The sequence below is a fragment of the Myxocyprinus asiaticus genome, chromosome 28, assembly GCF_019703515.2.
Source record: "Myxocyprinus asiaticus isolate MX2 ecotype Aquarium Trade chromosome 28, UBuf_Myxa_2, whole genome shotgun sequence".
Classification (NCBI taxonomy): Eukaryota; Metazoa; Chordata; class Actinopteri; order Cypriniformes; family Catostomidae; genus Myxocyprinus; species Myxocyprinus asiaticus.
The window spans coordinates 20,027,403-20,051,393 of record NC_059371.1 but is presented as its reverse complement, the minus strand read 5'-3'; the positions used below and the strand labels follow the sequence as shown (position 1 = coordinate 20,051,393).

Below are 23,991 nucleotides of genomic sequence, written 5' to 3'. Positions count from 1 at the left end.
AATACTGCATTGTTAAGATGGGGATTAAATCATGATTACAGTTGACAGCGACATCAAAGCAGTGAAAAGAGTTTATGTGATAAATGCCTATAGATTTTCATGTTTTAAGTATTACTAAAATATGAATATTTGAGATTAAAACCTCTTTATGGGGCTGTGCAAATTTAACGCTAGGTGGGAAAGCAATCCTACATGATACTTCAGGGCATGTTTCATCCCTGAATGATCTATTAAATGCTTAATAAATATGTTTGCATGTTTTTAAAATGAGAGCCATTTTTTCAACAAATGCCCTGTAAAAACAAATTATAAAAAGGAATAGTTCACCCGAAAATTACAAATCTGTCATAATTTCTTTCAGAAGAAAGAAAGTCATAGTTTTTTGGAACAACATTAGAGTGAGTAAACAATGACATAATTTTTATTTTGGGGTGAACTATCCCTTTTATTCATAAAGAATAATCAGTTGTTTCTTTGTCCAGTTTTTGAGCTTTAATCCATAACAGATATGCCAGTGCTACATTAAAGACACTAACAGGCTGAAGGTAGTAAATGCCAATACAAGTTCCCACTATGCTAATATTTCATACAGCTGAATAAATTATGCCATGGTAATATACACACATGCTGAACAGAAATGTATCAAAAGGAAATTACATATGCAAAAAAAAAAAAAAGGTAAACAATGAAAAAATAAAGAGCAACTGAGGTTGGAAAGATGTATCGCCCAGTCCGATAGTGCTATAAATATCCCAAAGGTAGATTAATGCTTGCATTAGAAATGAGTGCTACACACTAAAAATAATTTTTCACATTTCTTTTTTGTCTTTTTTATTTACATTGTACTAAAAATATTTTAAGTGATAAAATGGAAATGTCCTCAATCTTAAATTGGCACATGGTAATTTGTTTCTTTTTCAGTAATTGTCCTGAATAAATGGCATCTTAGGGCATCTCCAGTGACAATTCATCTTGGTCACAGAAATTGTATCATCACCTCTAAGGTTAAGAACTCAGTTGAGACAAGATGGGGAAAAGTAGCCATGGTTGCAAACAAAATGTAAACGCTATAAATGTGGTCATATATTTTTTCCATCTCTCAATTATAATTCTTGGAATACCTATACATTTTTAAGGTCTGACATTCATCATATGTAAAGGGTGTCAAAAATTTGCTCCTGTGTTGCTTCTTTTCCTCAAAACACAATGGATTTAAATTTAATAATGAATTAAGACTTCAAATATTTCCATGAATCCTTTTCTCTCAACGAATGGTTTGTTCTAAAAACATTTGATTCCCATTCTACAGTTCAATTCACTTTGTTATTTTACATTGACAATAGAGACAGAAAAGTTCCTCATCAATCAATTAGAAGTGCTACCATTGAAGAACAAAATCTACATCACTTTTTAAAGGTGTGTTTGCAGATTGCTTTTCGATGGCTGATATTTGATTGTTTTTTGGTATGTCAGTGCATTTCAATTCATTGACAACAATTGCCATGAATAGCAGAGAAGCATAAGTGAAAGTATATAAAAAAAGAATTTCATTAAATGTTGTCATCTACCCTTATTGGCAAGATAATTTAATTTCATTAGAGAGATTAATGGTAGTACTAATTACCACAGAGAACAATCTGTGTGCATTCATGCTGTTTTGTTCATATTTGACATATTTTTATGATTTGGTCTAATGATTTGGTCATCATACTAGGATAACATATGAGGGGCTGGGGTTGAGGGGCCACTGCACTGGGGTTGCTTAGGATGCTCATCACCTGGTGGGCAGAGAAGGATGAGAAAGTGATCATAAATAACACAGATAATTCACCCTTGATCGAATAGGGCAGGCTGCAGGCTGTCCTGACTCATCTATAACATGTTATTCTAAATTGTTGAAATGACTTAAGTGGCCTAAACATCAGGACAAGGTGAGGATAATGACTGAAATCTGAGCATTCATTGGCCATTCTCCCAAGATTCCACCAATCCAGAAGCCCCACTAACTAGCCCAGATCTTTTGGAACGTCAGGCTTACCACTAACATGAGCAAATCACATGCACTTTGCAAACAGCCTGCAAAGCTATCAGTGTCACTCCATGTGTCTCCATCAGAAATGTAATATTACAAAGCAAGGCCTTGTGGTTAAGATAGAAACATTAACTAAACATGAGGAAAAAAAAGCAACATGTAAACAAAGAGTAATTACGATAGTAAATGCAACAGCAACAGGAACAACTACATTTATAATAACAAATATAATTATAATACCATCATTTTCAGTCCTATAAACAACATGGTCCAAATAGAATGGAATGGTAAAGCGGCTAAAAATTTTGCCTATATGTGGTATCATTGGATGCCACTGGGCAGAGTTTTAGTGATTTGTGCTCAGACAATTGATCCTCATGTTCCCTTGGCTTTATGAAGCCCTGAAAAGGTCTCTTTGTTGTGAAAGAGAGAGAGGATCAGGACGAGTAAGGAGATGTGGCACAACAGTGTCCGTTTTTTGTGGAATGGCTTTTGTATTCACGCTGCCATAGGTAAAGAGTCTAAGACTGTCGGTGATTTCTCTCGGCAGATCGGCCACATGTGGGCACTGCAATAGGATGAAGGGATGCTGGTGAAACAAATGGGTGGATTTTCAGGTATAGCTCCATCAATACGCCTGTCCCGTCTCCACCTGTAGCAGTCCGAGCACAGCCGAGTGCTCTCCCAGCTTCATCCTTCTCTGTGTGGACAAGCTCACATTCTTGGCCAGGTAATCCACTGCAGCTGCACACAGAGAGACAACAGAAACCAATTAATTTCTCAGAGAGATGAAAATAATATATAAGCAAACTAATATGGATTTAGTTTGGGTTCAGTTTCAGAGCAGACAGTGGGCTGATTTCAGAGACATGGAGCACCTGTTCCCAACTGTCACTCACTCCTGTCATAGTGAGTCTTCCTTTGTACATTCCTCATTATGTCTGTCATCCCCATTTTCTGAATTCCACACTTTTCCATCATGTAATGTTATATTGTGACATGTCAGTCTTTTCCATTTATCTATTTTTCTTAATAAATGGTGGAAGGAAAAATAAATGAATAAAATAAAATAAAATTAACTATGGTCAAAATGTAGATTAAGTTTGAAAAAAAAAATAAATAATAATAATAATAATAATAATATATATATATATATAGAACTGTTGTTACATGTGTTTATTTGGGTTACTGTAGCCTTCCTGTCAGTTTGGACCAGTCTGGCCATTCTCCTCTGGCCTCTGTCATTAACAAGCAGTTTTTGCCCACAGAACTGCTGCTCGCTGGATGTTTTTTGTTTTTCGCACAATTCTCTTTACACTTTAGAGACTGTTGTGCTTGAAAATCCCAGTAGATCAGCAGGTACAGAAAAAAAAAAAAAAGAAATATATATATATATATATACTGTATATATATACTGTATATATAAAATATAACCGAAAGTCTTTTTAAAGTACTGTTGAGCATTATCTTTAGCAGCTGGGGAGAAAACAAAAGACAGTGAAGCTAAAACTTTTTCAGCTGTACTGAGTAGATTTAGATAATGAGTCCACTCAATTTTCCACGCTTGTGAAAACCACTCACTCACTCTTGATCTAGATACTGTATATATCTGTATGGCTGCACAAAATTCAATAGAGTGCGGGAGATTTGGCAAAAATAGTGGAGAGATTCCCACCAGATAGGTGTAGCACACAAAATGGTGTGACTAACACAGCAGCACCTGAGGGCACAGCTCTCATTGGATTGATCTGGAGTCTGGCTTGGCTGGAAGATCTTTATCAGGAGCATGTGTCAGTTCTATCCTGCGGGCTAATCCGGGGTCAGAGGGCACCCCAAGTCTCGCTCACAATCCAGGACCTCACCATTGATGTGCCTCACTTCTCACACTGTTTCAATTTAAATACATAAGCAAAAAACAGAGGGCATTCAATTGGTGGAAAAAGACAGTGAATCGGGCTTTGGGTTGCGAGGACAAACCAAGGACAGGATGGAAGTAGTGCGGCGCAGAGGCAAAAACTGAGGAAACTCCAATTAACCCCTCTAGCCACTTCCCTTTCAAAACAAAAAATCAAGCCAGGCCTCCCTCTCTATTTTTGCCTGAGTCAAACTGGAATTGGTAAACTTATTAAGTTAGCACTAGGCTAGCTGTAACCTTCAGGCAATTATTTGCATAAAAATGTGCCCCCTCAGTCCTCAAAGCCTAAATAGAAAACATGGAAGGGGAAGCAGTGACACAGAGGACGTTAAACCTGAGGGCTTTGCATATTCAAACTGACAGGATTGAGTTTTGCGTTACTTGAGCGTTTTTTTTTTTTTTTTGTGTACATGTGTGTGGAGTTAGCATTGCAACCAGGGCCACTCCTTTTCCGACAAGCAGTAAACATAATGATCATTCGATCACAATGTCAACAGTAATGACAAAATTTACCATTTGAAGTTCACGACAGAGACATCTATGATTAATGGATACAAAAAAGTCTTCTTAACGCAAGCATTAGCGCACTGGCATTAGCTGCTGGCATGTCAAGAGTCTCTGATGTTTTTTGGTCGGAGGCCCTTTGATTACCTTGGCTGAGGAGGTGTTATTTGAACCTCTCCTTTATTCATCATTAGCAGAAGTGTTGAGGCAGGGCAGAGCGAGGGTGTTTGCGGAAGGTGCCAGACATCTGTCAGTGTGACAGTAAGTGCAGCGTGTTAGCGTCTGTAAGCAACAGCAGAAAGGAGGCTGTCAGAGAACGGTGGCATGCACGGTAGCAGCCGCATACCTGTGGGTGGGCTAGCTGTCTATATAGGAGACACTCGTGCTGACAGCTTGCAGAGAGAGTAATCGGCGCTCATTTAACCTCTCTCCCTCAGGAAGCCGTTTGCTCCTGTCAGCCCCATTTACTCCTTAAATCCCTCTCAGACTGACTCTCTGCAATCCCTCTACCACTGAATCTGCTCTCTGACACACGGTCATAGCAAACACATGCAAACACACCTCTACAAAGTGTGCCCTTAAGCTGTCTACTAAATATTAATGACATATAAGACAGGTGGGTTAAATCAGTGATTCACAACCAGGGGTGCACATCCAACAGAGGGACCTTAAAGGGATAGTTCACTTAAAAAATGAAAATAATTTCATAATTTGTTCACCCTAATGTTGTACCAAACTTATATGACTTTTTTTGTAGGTAGAGCATGAGGAAAAATTTTGAAAAATGCTAGAGAACGCTGCTCTTTTTTTTTTTTTTTTTCATACAATGAAAGTGAATGACGACTGAGGATAACTCTACCTAACATCTCTTTTTGTGATCCAGGGAAGAAAGTAAGTCATACTGGTTTGGAACTACATGAGGGTGAGTAAATGATAACAGAATTAGTAGTTGTGGGTTAAATATTCCTTTAATTGATTCCAGGTTTATACCTAGGGGTATGTTCACACCAAACACTATTGTGTCTGTCTGCGCTGTTTTTTTTGTTGTTGTTTTTTTTAATAACCTCTAAGTTTTGTTCTGTGCAAGTCATGAGCTTCTCTAAATAATTTGTACAAATTACAGTGTATTTACTTGTGGGTGATATTTTAAACATGTTTTGCTCCTATGATATTTAAATACCACCATACAAAGGTAGCAAATTACATCACTTCTTCACTACTTCACTTTTGGAAACAGTCCCATTTGGATTTTATTAATAAATAAATTTACAGTTAGGAATTTCACAGAGAAAGTTACTCAGGTGTCTTATTAAAGAGAGAGGACGCTACTTGGTAAGACTGTTTCCAAAGTATTGAATGCTTTCATTTATTGTTTTCATGTGAATTTCCTCTCAGGGAGATCAATAAAGTTTATCTTATTTTATCTTAAAAATAGACTAATGTAATAATGGCAACTATAATAGTATTAAAGATAATGCTAAATGATATCCAGTATAATGAGTCAAAAGGAACACATTTATGGTCTGGTGTCAATAAAGGTGTGAGCTTACTGATGGGGCTGTGGGGGTACTTAAGAAAAAAAAAAGGTTATGAAACAATGCGCTAATTGATGTTGCCATTTTTATGTATACTAGAAAAGAGAGAAGCACTCACTCTGGCCATATTGACTGTATTGGTAACCTGCAGTGACAGGGTCCACACTGTAGCTGGTGGTGCTGTACGTGGGAGGGCAGTAGGACTGGGAGGAGGGGAGGCTGTCGGCGGTCTTGATAGGCTCAGAGCGCTGGCTGCAGCTGGCTGAGATGGGGTTGGAGGCCTCCAGGCTGCTGTGCAGGGGGGAGATGGAGAACTCATGCTGGGGTTGAGGGGCCACAGCACTGGGGTTGCTTAGGATGCTCATCACCTGGTGGGCAGAGAAGGGTGAGAGAGTGAGTCAAGACACGGAGAACAATGCTGCTGAAAAGACCTGCATGAATGTCCATGCTGGTCCAAGGTTGTTTTTTGCTGGTTAGTGTTGGTTAGCTATGTTGTTCACCAGCAACAAAATGCAGGTCAACAAGCAATCCATCATAACCACGGGTTTCTACCTTTAAATTAGCAGTAAATCTATCAAATTCCCAATTTTTGTTGGTCTCTGCATGCCACAAAAGCACAAACAGTTCAATGCCTTCTCCTTGATAGGGGTTAAACATCTTCACAACTATCCAATTCCTGCGTCCCAAGGGAGCATTTACTAGCCTGAAAAAAGTGTCAAACTAAATAACAGAGACAGATAGTGCAGACAGAAGGGAGAGTGCCAGGAGAGTGCCAGGATTGTTTGTCCTGAGGCTCTGTTCATAACAAGCTCCCAAGGAGAATTTTCAAGCCATCCCACAGTCTCAGCCCTCATGAATGAATAAAATAATAAACGCTCATATTAGATGCCCCCAGAGATTGGGAGATTAGACACTCTACAAGGTCTGTCCTTGCTTCGTGCAGTGTTGTTTAGAGCAGAGATGCTCCACTGGTTTTTCTTCAAGACCCAACATCAAGTGGCGACCCAACAAGCAATCAAAAATGTCCTTAAAATCAATTAATATCAATTAAATATAAATTAACTGATATTTATTAATAGACCCATTAGACTGCATAGAGCCAACAATATGCAAAATTATTAACACAATATAGGCTGAATAGGATAATTTGTAAATACATAAATAACAACTGAAGTGTGATTTATCCTCCTAACACATTGAACAAACCATCCTGGTCTCACAGTTACATTACTATACCTAAATTTTTGCAAAATGTTTTTTCGTGACTCCTATCATTGCACTTTCATGGTGATATAACCACTAGAGGGAGCTAAAACAACAATGACATTTGTTCCTTTTATTTATTCCTGTTTTTTCACACTAATCATGAGTAAAACAGATTATCAGTTCATAAACACTCACTTTTCGCCCTGTTCCTCACACAATGCTATCCTATGACATCAAAACACCTTTACTATAGCGCATGACTTTTAAGGCGATACATTAATGTTTGCACTTCATCACCAACTACATTTACAAGCTTGTTCAAGTGCATTGCACTTGCGATACAAAGGACCCAAGAACGAGTCCTGAAGCCCACGCAAGTCGACACATGAGCCGAAAGTGTCATAAAAGCACCACAAAATTACGTGGTTGCTTCAGCAATTGCGTTTTCATGTTTCGATTTTTTGACACTATTGGTTAGGTGTATGTTTAAGGTTTAGGATAGGGAGGTAGGTTTTGTTTATTTAAACCATAAGAGCATTAACCTTAAAAACCTCATCTATTGGGGAGAACATTTAGCACTACACAGTGGACATTTCAGCGTGGAACTGCCGCGATACGCGTAAGCAACCACATAGTATCATTCTGCAAAACTGTCGCCACAGGCAAGTAATTTTCATGAGATTAGGCTGGAACAAACACTGAGCCAAATATGTTATATATTTATTTTTTTATAAGCCATATTACCAAGTAACACATTAATTGCCCCAAAATACCAATAGTCTAATTGTGTGAGGGATGGAAGGCGTTTCCTCCTAACTTTTAAAAGTTAATAAGCCTGCTACTCTTATTCTGCACGATTATATGTTTTTTTGCATTTTACTTTTTGCATTTAGCATTATTTTTTCTCTGCTGTCCGAATTCCCATTAGAACAGAGCTGCGACTCATTTTTCATCAGTTGAGATCCACTGATTTAGATTTAATAGAACCCAGTAAACTGAAATAACTGTGCAAAAATAATAATATAAATATTTAAAACCACAATAACTTCTGGCAAGGATCCCAACAAGCTTCACCATTGTTTGTGATAGGTTAAAATCATGTTCACTCAGATCTGTTTAAAAACTGATTTTAAGAAGCCAGATAGGAAGGGGCAGAGACAGAGAAAAAAATAGTTTGTGAATGGAGAAAAAGAGGAACAGAGACACTGCCTGCAGAGTTTGCTCTGCCTGCCACATGCTCCCCATCCGCTGGCTGAGACAAAGCATCTTCCTGAACATCAGGTTCATGTTGCGGATCGCTACGCCCTACTGCCCTTTGGCCATCTCAGGACCCAATGTGCTAAACCAATTAGCCCATCACAGAGCTGCTGTGAGTGAAATCAAGCCCACATGCACCACTCCAACAACATCCATGGGCTATTTGTTGAAGTCTGATCCAACCCAGGAGTTGACAGAGTACTTGAGAATGGTCAACTGCATGTCGTGAAATAAATCAACTTACTCCAGCACGGTATTAGCCCACCAGTGTTCATACATGCTCCAATTCATGGCCTAAACAGATAAGTGAATTTAAACTAATATCCTTTCCCAGACACTTCCAGGAAAATATGCAGCACTTGAAACATATTAAATAAATAAAAGGGCACTTGAAACAGAGCATGCTGAACTGTGTGGAAAGTCCCTTTGCTCACTGGTGGCACACGTGATATAGGATATAAGCAAAGAGACTTCCTGTGATGAAGATGGAGAGAGAGAGGGAAATGTGTTAATTAATGTGGCAGCACACGGCGGGCTGTCACGCTGCTGAGCGCTGGTGTATGACCCTGGACATGGGACACTGGGTCAGGGGCAAACCATTCGCTCGACAGGGGGCTAAATGGGCAGCTGGAGGGGAGACAGACTTAATAGGTGCTTAATTGAGGCCTGATTACATTCAGCTCTCACTGTTAAATTAAAAGCCTCTCTCAGGACTCTATGCAGCACTATTGTGTTAAATGTGTGGTATGCAGTTTTATTTAAATAAGTTTGATGTTAAACACCATATTTGAATAACATTTGGTCACAAGACATGCGAGAACTGAAGACGTTTGTCGTCCAGCCTGCGCCATAAGAACCAATTTTGATTTGAGATCTAAGGCTGAAGACTTTCAGAAAGTCATGACAAACTTCAGTCAGTTCATCACACAAAGCTATCGTATGACTTGAGAAGACTTGGAATATAGTAAACAAGTCATCTTGGTCACTTTTATGGTGCTTTCACAGTTTTTTTTTTTTTTGGTCCTTTTTGGTGCTCTACAGACGTGGTCACTATGAACTGCTGTTGTATGGCAAAAAGTGGTGTGGAGATTCTTGAAAATTGTCCTTTTGTGTATTACAGAAAAAATAGCATATAGGTTTGGAATGAAGAAATAATGACAGATTTTTTTTGTTTTTGCGTGAACCTTATCTTTAAAGGAACATTCGGGGTTCAATACAAGTTAGGCTCAAACAATAGCATTTGTGGCATAATGTTGATTAAGCATAAATCAAAATTACAGTGAGGTACTTACAATGGAAGTGAATGGGGCCAACCTGTAAATGTTAAAATATTCACCATTTCAAAAGTATAGATACAAAACATAAACAATATGCGTGTTAACATGATGTTAGTGTGATAAAACCGATTACTAATCTTTTCGGTGTAAATTAATATCCAATTTTACAACTTCATTGCCATGATGATGTACAATAATGCTGTAAACCTTGTAATCCTGGTAATTTAGTAGCCTGAGGCAAAAATTATGATTTAAACAACCTCACAGCGCAAATAATACACACATTTTAACAGAACAATTAATGTAAGTGTTTTAATAAAATGCTAAGCTGCATATTTCTACCTTTAAATTTTCCAAAAATTGGCCCCCATTCACTTCTATTGTAAGTGCCTCACTGTAATCTCAATTTTTGCTTTTTTAAAGAAAAGGAGGGAGGAATCAAAATAAATGTGTGGTAATTAACATAATGCCAAAAATGCTGTTGTCTGAGCTTAACTTGTATTGAACCCAATATATTATTTTAATGTTTTTTTTTATTTTTATTTCTATTGCTTTGCCCATTTAAGCTGGGAGTGACTAGAATTTCCAGCAAACTGCAATGAAGTCATGAAATTCTGTAATCCGCTGTATTCCCCAATACTGACGTTTTACAGTAATATGAGATAATTTGAGCTAATAGTATAGCCTGAGCCTATGTAAGTTCAGCATCTCCCCAGGAATGGAGTTTAAATCAGATGAGCAGGGAGAGCAAACACAAGGGGTGTCAGCCCATAATGTGGGCAGAGAGGTGGGAGAGCACCGGGTGCCTGACACCTCCATTCAGCCCTGCGCTTAAGCAGCCTGTAGCCTGGGTGATGCCATTATTGTGCTGGAAGACAAATTATTCAAATCTTCAAATTTAGCATAACCTTATTGACATCAATTAAAGTGGCAAACGGAGAATATTCCAGCACGGTGAGAGGTAGGGCCTGGCTTTTATCAAGAGAGGCAGCACGTGGTGAGGCTATTGTCAGCCCAATCCTCTTGCCGCACAGCGGAGAGAGGCCTGCCTTAAACTACAGCACCCAGCCAGCTGTAATTAGGACATTCAACTTAAAGTGCATATGGAGCCACAACACAAACACTAACAAACAGCAGGACTGCCTGTGAACTCTTTACATGGGTTACTGCACTCACAGTGGGACAACCACCAAAACAGAAGGGGTAAAAATGGCAGAGTCTAGCTCAGTTTAAGCAAAGTGGACTGCCATCTAACAGTTTTGACACAGGAAGTTTAAATTCCTTTGAGTTAAACTATCTCTAAGAAAATACGAAAATATAACAGGGGATGGGGGAATGATAAATAAATATGCAAAATGTTGCAGTAACACTTTACAATAAGGTTGTATTCATTCTAACATTAGTTAACTACATTAGTTAACATGAACTATCAATGAACAATACTTTTACAGCACTTATTAATATTGGTTAATGTTAATTTTAACATATACTAATAAAAAAAAAAAAGTTGTATACATTAAAATGAGTTAATGCATGATGGCGTAACATGAACTAACACTGAACAATTGTATTTTCATAAATTATAATTAACCAAGATTAATAAATGCTGTGAAAAATATATTGTTCATTGTTAGTTAGTTCATGATGCCTATTTACTAATGTTAGCAAATACAACCTTATTGTAAAGTGTTACGGTTAATGCATTAGGCATCATGAACTCCCAATGAACAATATTTTTTACAGCATTTATTAATCTTGGTTATAAATATATTTTTGTTCATTGTTGGTTTATGTTAGTTCATGAATGCATTCACTTAATTGTTTTAACCTTAACTTTAAATGTATAATGTATAGAAAAACTTTTAGTATATATAGAAATTAACATTAATCAAAATCAATAAATGTTGTAAAAGTATTAATTATTTAGTAAACTATTGTTAACAAATATTAACCTATATAACCATACTGTAAAGTATTACCAATATAGTTTACAGAAAAAGCTGCTACTTCATTAAAATTCTACAGTTTTTTTCATTTATTATATTGTGTAAATTAACATTTAATATAAGAGATGCTGTTAAAGTAAGGGGTCAAAATCATAACAATAATAACTCGGGTAACCTTGCCTGCGGTAAGACATTGAGACTATAGCCTGAGCTGTGAAGACGGGGAGTGAGTGGACTCCACAGCCCAGCCAGACGCATAGTTGTAATCTATTATTTCCTGCCATACTACCATTGCTAAGTAAAAATCAATGTTTTTTCCACATGTGTAACCTTTTTTGTATCTGATACGGCTTGTGGGGAGAAAGCTGGACTGTTTGCCAATCATTCTGGCTGACAAACAACATCCCCAGGCAGTGTGACTCTCCAGGCCCACCCTACCAACACCAGAGGACAAATCCACCCACCCTGAGAGTCTAAGACGCACTTAACTTTCTTGAGCCCTTTCAAAGTAACTCCCACCCCCACAACCCTCTACACCCGCCCCCCCAACCCCCCACCCCACCCCCCAAACTGTTTCCTTCTTCTCTCTCGATTGCTGTCTCCCTTTCTTTTTTTTATTCCATTCTATGAAGCATCCCCCCAGTAGCTAGGCTTTCAGTTGTTGTCGGTCTGTGTGAGAGCTGCTAGTGCAGATAATGCCAGGCAGGATCCAGTTTAAAGGACATAGCTGCAGGCGCTTCTCCTTTCCCTCGCTCCTTCTCTCCTTCTCTCTCTTTCTCTCCTTTTCACATTCTGTCTCTCGATAGACAGATTACTTTATAAATAATAATAAAAAGTAATTAATTCTCACAACTTCAGAGCCCTCTAGCCTGTAAATGTAAAACTGGAAATTGATACAATGTGCATCCTTTTAGATAAATAAACAGAGGGCAATAAAAAAGGAAGCCTTTCACACTACCATAATTTCCTTAACTGTCAAATTATTATTATTATTATTTGTCAGAGTAAATGTTTCATGCGACTTGACTCTTTGTTGGAATTTTTTTTTCTTTTCTTTTTTTTTTTTCTAAATGGAACCAGGCACATGCTAAGCTGGAACAAAACTGAAATATGATGACAGTGATTTCTCTTTCTCCTTCTCTTAAAGTGGCAAATAGAGAGGCTAATTTAACAGAGCTGGAACTAAACACTTACATAGATGACAGCTTAATAACACTGCACTGTATTACCAATATGATATAATAATATAAAATCACAAATATCTCACATCTAACTAATGGGAAAAGGGGATTAAACAGAGGGGTTTCCTGCTTAAAAACATAATGGTACTGTTGCTATTAAACATTAGGGTACAATGGGGCTAAAGGCACATCTTAAGGAAAATTGGCTTTCTTTTTTTTTCTGGTTCAAAAGTGTATACAAATTAAAGAAATAAGTTTATTTGTACTGAATATTGATTGAGCAACATAATTTGTGTGAAAAGAAAGAACAACAGAAGCTTGTTTTGAATAAAATGTTTTTGTTTTGTTTTTTACCCCAAATACTATCCTTTCACTAATTGAATAGTTATTGAATTTCTTTTATATAATCACCTTGAACAAAATGTAAAATGACAAATAAATATTTTGTCTCAAAATAAATGTGGTTATTTCCAGGATATACATTAGTTGCATACATTTACAACATTTTAAAAACGATTAAATATTAGATCATAGATCAAATTAGATTACATCATATACATATATTGCAGCAGCAGACAAGTAAAGCATTAAGACAATATTAAAAGTAGCTTTAAACATCAAAATATTGTTCGTTTTATAACACTGTTATTGGCCTAGTTCCGTCTACGTTATTTTTGGTCTATGTACTCATGCTTCAGATGGACACTTTTGGAGCGTCACATCTCACTAGTTTTCAGCGTACATCTTGAGATCCCTGAATTCGGTTGTGCTCCACAGTGTGTCATCTCAAGAAGAATCAGTTGCCTGCTCTCGTTGATTTAACCCTAATCTTCTGTTGGAGGTTTTTTTTTTTTTTTTTTTTAAGTCTTTTGAACTTTGCTTCTTTAAAAAACACGGTTCCCTTCATCTCAGTGGGATGAGGTTTGGTGACTTTTCCTAAATGTACTATCTAAACACACTGGGCTGGATTCTGTTGGTGGAGTGGTGTGAAAAAAAGTAACTAAGGGTGTTTGGAGTCAAATTTGACCCCCTATTGGAAATGAATAGGTGAAACAATAAAACTGAGCATTTTATTTGTCAAATAAAATCAATAAATCAGCCACAATGCAGTACACAAACACACAGAAATGAAGGGGTGATACCTGCTCACAGGAATAAAAAGGTGAGACAATAACAGATAGCATTTTTTGTAGAATTAGTCAAATAAAATCAAAACACACAAAGAAATGTAGGGTTAGGACAATAACACATCCACAATGAAGAACACACACACACACACATGTTGGTACTCCTATCATTATGAGGACTCTCCATAGACATAATGATTTTTATACTCTATAAACTATATATTCTATCCCCTAACCCTAACCCCTAAACCTAACCCTCACAGAAACCTTTTGACATTTTTACATTTTCAAAAAACAAACATTGTTTAGTATATTTTTAAAGCCATTGGAATTACAGGGACACTATGGGTGTCCTCATAAACCACATTTATAGCATAATACCCTCGTAATTACTAGTGTGTAACCTAAATAAATGTCCTTGTAAACCACACACACACACTCACACACACTCTCTCACATACACACACACACACACACACACACACACATTTATTGCTGTTGGTTTTATTGACATTTTTTATTCATTTCTTCTATTGTGTTCTTGAATGGGGATGTTTGAAATAAATAATAGGTAACTAAAATTTAATGTGGCATCATTGCAAAAACTGACATTTCAACACACCTCAAACCAAAAAAAAAAAAAAACAAAAGCTACATTTTTTACATTTTTGTCTTTGTTAAGGTCTAAACATTTAAATGCATAACTAGTCATAGGTAGTGGTCGACCGAAATGGGTTTTTTAATGGCCGATGCCGATATCGAGAGAGCAGGGTGGCCGACAGGCTGATACAATGCCGATATATCACACAATTTAAAATAGTAAATTACATAAACATAAAATTGCTAATAAATGAATAAATCTTATTTAGCACTATATTTACTTAATTTCACACAAAACGTATATTAATAAGATATATTAATAAATTGTATTATATTTAATTATCATTTAAAAATAAGATACAATTTTAGTAATTTATTTCTGCATTAAGAAATTGTTAATATATTAGAATGGATGGCATTTGCGCATTAGGAATTGCATTTTCTCATAAAAGACCCAATCAAATTGTACACACAGTACACAGTGAATATGGCATTTACTCAAAGTGCACGTGAAGCGCTTTTACTTTGAAATTGCACTCACGCACTCGTGTGGATCCAGCGAGAGCAGCAGCAATCTACTGAGAGTTTATACGCAGTGGAACGCCTGCTTGGATTATCTTGACTGACCATCATGATTTGTGAATTATCAGAGGAACATTTGATCCTTATCTTGAAGTTTTTGATTCTGGCTGATAGAATACACGTTTCAGAGGAAGAAATTAGATGAGTGCTTGACGGGAAGAAAACACTGGATTTTCGAGAGGATCGTGAATTACATCTGTTTAAACGAGATATCTGCATATTTACAGACAGTATATGATAGAAGTTTTATTGATATTAGCCTTTTTATCATTAAACAAGACAGTTAAGGGATACAGGGAACTGTTGAGGAGAGAGATGGAGAAGGAAACAGGCGAGCACTGTAACGTGTCGTGGCTTTGATATGCGGACCGTTTAAATGAGACTGTGTTGCACACCGGCCTATTATTGTAGTAACAAAATGGAACATAACAACAAAACGAACTGTGATTGGTCATTTACATGTCTCAGATGCTCCTTCACATGCAAGCAGGCAATTCTCTGTGCCCTCGTGGCCTTAAGAAACCAATTGGCCAAACAGGAAAATGTATCGGCATTGCCGATGTATCGGTGGACCACTAGTCATAAGATCTGAAAACAAAAATCAGTTTGCTACAAGGCAAATGAGTTAACCAGCCATCTGCTGGTTAAATATTGTAATTTCATGTCTAAAGTTTTTTTTTTCTCTCTCTCTCCAACAGATGGCAGTAATCTGCCCCCAATGCATGACAATATGTCCCTGAATAAAATTGTGGCATGTAGTTGAAGTGTAAAAGTGAATTTAACATAAAATGTTCTTATTTTATATAAAAATTAAGGATTAGGGTAGGGCTAGGGTTAGGTTACACTCTTAGTGTGTGGGGGTCAAAATTGACCCCTAACACACAGCATGTAAACCCTTAACGAACAGAATACAAGGGTTAACCTGGCGCGTTATCTGTACAGCTGGATTTACGCTTACTGCCCTCTACTGTCACATATTTGCAAACGTTCCTTATTACGGAATTTACGTATGGGTCGGGCGCATGATTAATTGCAATTATTTTGTAACGTGTTATTTTTAATATAATAAATTGCATTCAAGTAACATGTTAAATCGACAGCACTAAAAATAACCATTATTTTTTGCAATTCTGGTTAGTGATGCTAGTGGTGCAGACATTACACACTTCAGCTTTAACCAGATTTGTCTACGAATAACAAGGTTTTGCTGTGGGGTTTACTGTAGGTGAATCCCCTGCAGAGAGCTGCAGTATAATAGCATTAATGATAATGAAAAGACACTCAGAATCCCTTACAATATAGCCCAGAATCTGGCCTGTCCACCTGCTCTTAGAGTGAGAGAGAGAGAGAGAGCGAGCGAGAGAGAGCAGTAGGATGAATATGGGTGGAGACTGAGGACAGTGAGGGCCTGTGGGCCTTTTAACACAGCCCAGCATCTGCACACAAAAACACACACAATCTCTCTCTCTTCCCACACACACACACACACACACACACACACACACACTCTCTCACACACAGCTTAAACTGTCCAAGACCAGCTCTCATTTCACCGGAATATACACAAGCAGATGCATGTTGGGAAAATGTCACCTGTGCAGGGAGCTGGAATTACAAGAGCTGATGTCATAAGGCTATCAGCTCAGCAAAAGGTAATGTCCTTTACCTTCACAGACCCAACCCTTAATATCATACTTAGATAGATTTGCTATTGTAAATGAGATGGCTTAAGGAGGATGGATGCAGTGTGGATAGATTAAAACAAGACATTGCTTCCAAATATAATACTTGATTTGAGGATAAAGAAATAGAGCACAATGTTCTCTTGAGTGACATGAGTATAAAAACATCTCATTCACTGACTTCAGCATTACATTTCAGGGGCAATATCTGATGCAATGCCACCGTAATTAAAGCAGCGCTACCATTCTTTCTCAGGAAGTTGATTTTCAGAGAGGAGCCATAATCCTCAAAATCCTCAAAATACCCCCAATGCCAGAATCAACTAACAAACAATGTCAAGTGGCAAGACTGTAAACAGGCAAATACATACATAAAAATATGGGCATTTGAGTGTGGTGCTTTTAGAATGCCATGATGCAATTTCACCTAGAGTTAGGCAAGATGACACAATGACTCAATGCTGAATAGCTCATTAGTCAAATTTGCATTCAATATTTTATGGGTAGTTGACATAAAATAATTTAAATAAATAACATGTCTTGCAGTGTGAAATGCTCTAAAACTATTTCAAATATTTTAAAAATGTTGCTAAATTTTCTATTTCTATTTCTGCTAAACTATTGTATTTTATTAATATACATAGTTTTTGGTTATTTTTTATATATTGTTTAAGATAATTCTGTATTTATATATAATATTATAATATATATTAGATTTATGCATGCAGCTTTTATGACCTGCATGTAATATTTTAACTTTTAAAAATTAATTTGTCACACCACAGGACCATTTAAAATGAACAAGGCAAAAGGGGATTAAAATGGTGAAAAACCAAGGGAATGGTGATCAGTTCCAGATCTACAATATACACTTTCTTTTTCTCCTTTATCTAATTTTCTGAAATAAGCGTGTATATTTTTTTTTTTTTTTTTTTTTTTTTAGTATCACCATTATTAGCTGGCACAATTATTAGTTATGGTTTCTTGAAATTAGAAAATGCCAGTTCACAAAACACATATGACCACCAAATGCAGAATCTCACCATTATGACATCAGTGCAATCGCCTTTTCATTCAGTCAAGGTGAACAGCCTAAGACACAAAACAGGGTCCCCAACAGAGAGGAAAAAATTGCTATTTTGGAAATAAACATTATTGCATATAATCAGTTAGAGGTTTTGTCACGGCTGGAAGCAGAGGTAGGTAATTAAAAGACCCATCTATTTACTGAAGGTGCCTCTCTCTCCATGTCCTGACCCCCTCCCCTAGTGGCAGGGAGCAGATGATATCGATGATTTCCTCTCCTATAGCTCTATGTCACTGCATTAATTGGACACAGCACATTAATTGAAAGTGAAAAGAAGATCCTGCCAAAAATGAGGAGGTTGTGGGGACTGGGGGTTGGTGGGTGTTTGACTGTGAGAAGGGATGGCACAGTCTGTGAAATAGAGGAAGGGAGGGACAGGAGGGGAGGGCATTTGGGGAGTCTTTAATTGTTTAAAAATTAGGCATGTGATTGACAGTGACAGAAAGTGGGCATTGACAAGCTGTGCCCAGATGAGAACGATTAGCATGCAACCAGACAAGCTGTCACTTCTCGCAACATGTTAGCTATAGGAAATATTGTCAAAATGGCAAACTCTGATCTGTGAATGATCCGGAAAAACTAGTACTAAAGATGACACTTAAACACATTAAGGTTGAGACTTACACTGACAAACAATATCCAGGGTTCCCACATTTTTTGACCAATGAATTTCCATAGCTTTTGCATGACATTTCCAGTCATTCATTATTACCAGATTTTTAAAAGTAATTTAATAGAGATTGCTGGCTGAAATTCCATTTGTATATCAGGTACCAATCTTTTGAATTAATAGATTTAAATTGTTATATTTATCAGTGTACAAATGTCTCCAATGAGATCCTCTAAGGACAGAATGATGTCATCATTCTGGATTGCAAGCACAAGCACTCACAAAGTGCAATATCTACGTAGCCAATGAAATAGAACTGAGCAAAACTTCAAGAAATATATTCATAGACTTTTTATTGCATTGGCTTTTTTCAGGCCGCCAAATCACAACTTTAAAATTCATTTATATGAATATTTCGAGGTTTTCCATGGCCGTGATATCCCTGAATATCAGGTCGCATAAAACAAACAGGAATAATAAACATTGGGAGGGAGGTTATGAACTTTATGGATTTTTTGAAATCATTTTATAGAGATTGCTGGCTAAATTACCATTTGTATCACATTATTTTAGTATGAAGATGAATACACCCTAAAATTAATAGATTTCAATGATATTACATATTATATACAGTTCTAATAAATTATTATGATCAGTGTACAAATGAGACCCACAAAGGACAGGATGATTTTAAAAATGTCCCGATAATTCCAGGCTTTCCATGACTGTGGGATCCCTGAATATCAGGTTGCATAAAACAAATAAGAATAATAAACATTTGGAGTGAGGTTATGACCTTTTCTCATTTTTGAAATAATTAAAAGAACATGCTTGTCAAACATTTTTCCAGAAATATCTAGCATATCAATTGCCCTCTGTCACTGCTAGGCTGTTCGAGTGAAATGCAGACAAAGCTTTTCAATGCCTCTGGACCCTAAATGTCCCAAAGTACTACAAGGCCTCCAGCTAACCAAAGGTTAATGCTTCTTATTGGGTTGATATAGGGGAAAAATGTGAGGTGCAATCTGATTATTTTATTCAATGTTTGTGTATGTGCAAGATGGATCCAGTCACAAGGAAAAAACATCCCCCTCTGACCTCTCATCCCACCTGCCAGTCTTTTCACGTCTCGTGCTGCCGCCGCCTCCGCTTCTGCTAAATTAAACGTCTGCTTTAAATGATTTCACAAGGAGCGGCTCAGCAGCAGCTAACACCGGCCAAGAATAATGCAAGGTGGATCTGAGAGTTGGCGTTGGAGATGGGGGGTGGGAGCGCGGAGGTATTTGTTTGCTAAAAACAGCAGGGAGCAGACCTAGTGAAGAATGTCAAGTCAAATTGTTCTTGACAGTGTTAATATCTGCACCTCATAGGGATAATTACATGTAAATAAATAGTGAAATAGCTCTCAGCTGGAGTCTGAGAGGAGTGAGCGGGGCAGTTAGTGTCAGCCAGATGGGGACTACAGTGCTAAGGACGGTACGTGAGTAAGAGGGAGGGGGGAGGGGACTGATACAGAGGCAGAAGCCTCTAAGATGTTGTAAAACCACATCACAGTACTGTAAAATTATAGTAGCTTTTCATACAAATCCAAAACAATGAGACAAGCTTTCAAAAGTCCATCATAAACGGCCCAAGTGAAGAAGTGCAGAAAGTGGGCGGGCAGGGTGAGTGGCAGTTTGTACTTTTGTGAGGCTGTAGTATTAATCATAGCTTTACACCTGTCAGACTGGCATCTGGAACTAACAGAAAGCATGTGCACTAGGCCGACCCCCCCCAGCCCTTGGTGTTTTGAGCAGGTTCATAATTGTTGGAAGTTCTTCTCCTACTGTTCAGACTCAATGACCCTGCACAATCTCTGACTCCACACTTAAGCCCCTAATGCCATGGCCTGGTGAGCCTATGGGGTGAAAAATCTGTGCATTCTCTAAATATACTAGATAACCCTTTTTTAAAGTAAAGATAGGATGTGGTCTCACACAAGGGTGCGCCTGTTCACCTGTTCACCCTGATTCCTTTATGACTGTATTTTTTTATTTTTTATAGTTCACCCAAAAAATGATTAACCTGTCATCATTTACTCACCCTCATGTAAGTATTAACTGTTTTTCTTCCGTGGAAAACAAAAGAAAATGTTAGGCAAAATGTTAGCCTAAGTCATTCATTTTAATTGCAGAAAGAAAGTTATATGGATTTGGAACAGCATGGGGGTGACACTAATGATCAATAAAGTTACCTTTTTTTATATAAAGACCCTTATTCTCAATAACGTTACTTTTTTAAAATAAATAATTGGTCACAGGTGTGCATTTATCTACATTTTATGGTTTCGAATGTGGCCCTTCTAATTAGAATTAAGGGTTTGAATTATCCGTTTTATACAACATTGTCTGTGCCCATCATCCCCAATCTTTTCCAATATTTTTCCCATGCTCCAATTTTATTTGTGTATGATTATGAATGCTACTCCTTGTTTACGAACATGTTAGCATTTGTGAGACAAAAAAGGATTTTTTAATTTTTTTTTATTGAAATTCAAAAAGAATATATATATATATATATATATATATATATATATATATATATATATATATATATATATATATATATATCAAGCATTTATAATAAGTAAATATTTTAGGATTTTCCACATTTATCATAAGAAAATAAGATTAAAGATTTATGGAATCCATTTTATGGAAGAACATTTGCAATATGCATGAATACATACAGCAAACCAGTTTTCTTTTTTACACATTGTTAATGCTGAGCTAATATTAATGGATAAATACTATTTTCCAGTCTAACAGTTAATTCTCCTGCATGGCACCCTGAATGCAGTGTGTGTACTGGTCTCAGCCCATCCTCACTTAAATCTCCTGGGATTTACTGAAATTTATATTGGCTGCCTCTGCGAGATAAATGTAAATCACAGTTCCCTTATATTTATATTTATCAGGATGCAACAGCTCACTTTTTGCAGCGAAAAATCTCTCACACACCCAAGCACCCTTGCATTTAAATTGAGTTTATATTGTCCTTCATTGCCTTTCATCTATTTAAGAGAAGAAGCATCCCTCTCTGTGGAGACATAGAAAAGAGAGAGTAAAGAGAGTGAAAGAGAGATCAGAGATGCTGTTAAAGAACAGCAGAAATATAGGAACGCAATATGAAGGTTTTATGATGGGGTCAGAGAGGCTGAGAATTGTGACTGATTTTGATTCCATTATATGGACACAAACAGCGTCAACCAAGCAACTGCTTCACTCAAAATGATGATTCACATGTGTTTGAAAGGCAGTGATGATAGTGAAACCGGGGCTAGTTGTCACAATTTTTTCTCCACTGATTAAAAATATGAAACCATTATTTTGGCTATCAAATATTGTAATTTATAAACAGTATAAATTTACAACATTTAAAAGAGACGTGACAACTTCCTGCAATAAAAATATGACTTTTATGAAAATATATCCTTGTCCTGAGAACACAACTCAACTTTCCGATTAAAATCTACCTTTATTAAATGGTTGACCTTTGCCTAAATGCACAGAATGTACAGTATATTCAACAGATATAGATATACAATTATACTAATAACAATTTAAAATGTAATTAAAATTTGGTTTAGAAGATAGAATTCACAAAAAATATTCTAATTTAAGAGGGTTTTAAACTAGGTGCTTCAAACCAACATACAAATCCACTGCTAGAAAAATCACACATTTATGTAATTTGACTTTTGACTCAAAACATAAATTCAGTGTCTGAGATACTGCCTTTGACCACTTCCTTGAGTGACAACTAGCCCCGGTTTCACCTATACAATTGTAAAGATCAAGCTAGGGATAATTAAATCCTTTTTAGTAATTTTTCACTTTCTCTACAAATAGGGTTATGCAGCAGACCTTCTGAAACACAAATATTGTACAGCTGCAGCTCGCCAGCAGGAGCCATTGAATATGAAATGTATGTATCTGAGTGACCTGAGAAACCAACTATATTTCATTAACACATGCACAAAACTCCAATTTCACTCAGTCTACGCTAGAGAGAAAAAAGATAGGATGAGAGAGAGAAACTAAATAAATTCATGCAGAAAACATTCTGCCAGTGGATATGATTTAAATTCCCCTGATTTTCTTGACAGCTTCAGAGCAGGTCTCAACCTTTTTTCTTCTTCTTCTTTTTTTAAAGCCTCTTAGTTTTTAACTCTTGCCAAATTGAAACAGCATCTGTATTTAAGTCGGGTTCTAATTAACAAGCAGTTCTCCTCTGATCTCGGAGTACGGGGGTGATGTAAATATTCATTTATTTAGTCTTTTGATTTGCTGATGGTGTCACGTTCCAGCTGACACCATGCCCAGCGAGCGGCTTAATATTGCAGTCTTAATAATAGCAGAGAGGACATACAGATTCACTCATTGACATTCAGGTGCACAATGTCTTGTCAAAAAGCTGCAAAGAAGAAAAAAAAGAAGCAAAAGGAGTGAAGCAAAACACAGTCTTTTTTCTTTCCCAAACCTCTTCTGCTTTCTCTCTCTCTCTCTCTCTCTCTCTCTCTCTCTCTCTCTCTCTCTCTCACTCTCACTCTCATATAAATTTCTTTTTTGGCAACCCCTGTGCAGGCTTCTTAAATATAATTCATCCAGTTTAAAGTGGCTGCTGTGCTAATGGAAGAGAGGAGAGAGGAGAGAGGTTGGAGTCCCCCCTCCCTTATCTCTAGCAGACAGTTGTCAGGAATCACTGGTGAGGCCTGAGTTTTGCGCGTGGCTCAGGCAGGGAGGCCTGGGGATATGGATCAAAGAGAGTGTTGGTGAGCACTGCTCTGTCTCTGATCCCCCAGTGCTGAAACCCAGCCTATTCGCTCTCCCTTCCTAACATCAAATGCTAGCCAGAGTTCCTTCATTACAAAACACAAATCTTCCAAATGCAATGAAGATAGGTGCAAAAACAAAACCAAAAAAACAATACTGTTGACGTTTTTTTCCCTTTCGCTTCTGTTACAAGTTTATGGATGTGTTTGTTTTTCATTGTTATTCTTGTTTTGTTTTGTTTTGTTTTTGTTTTTTATGGCAAATTGTTTTTTCTGCAATAAACATGTCTGTGTCCATAGTCCACAGGCATGACTGTTTTAAATACTCTTTTAACACATAAACATCCTATTTTAATGTTTCTAAATGTAATTTTTTAATATATGTTTTTAAATGTTTATTAAATTAAGCATGTCATATTTCAGTATGTTTTTAAATGTTTATTGCATTTAAAAAATATTTTTAATTTGTCACATTTTTACATTTTAATAAGTTAATTACATTTTATTTATTTATTTATTTAATTAATTATTTATTTATTTGTCTGCCAGATATATTTATTTTTATTTTCAGTGTATAATAAATTGGAAAAAGAGGCAGAAAGAATTAAATGAAATTACATTTGAAACAATGATAAAT

At 36.8% G+C, this 23,991-nt stretch overlaps 1 protein-coding gene across 2 annotated transcripts in view; it reads right to left on the bottom strand.

The window, feature by feature from the left end:
• Positions 1-485: 485 nt before the first annotated feature.
• The window catches only part of pax7b (paired box 7b), a 59,655-nt gene continuing 36,149 nt past the window's right edge, over positions 486-23,991 (bottom strand). For both annotated transcript variants that reach the window (XM_051660145.1, XM_051660146.1), the window contains exons 8-9: positions 6,105-6,354; positions 486-2,776 (exon numbers count right to left, since the gene is read on the bottom strand). In XM_051660145.1, the coding sequence (XP_051516105.1) occupies positions 2,661-2,776; positions 6,105-6,354 (366 nt within the window). In that variant the 3' untranslated portion in view covers positions 486-2,660. The remainder of the gene's footprint in view (positions 2,777-6,104; positions 6,355-23,991) is intronic.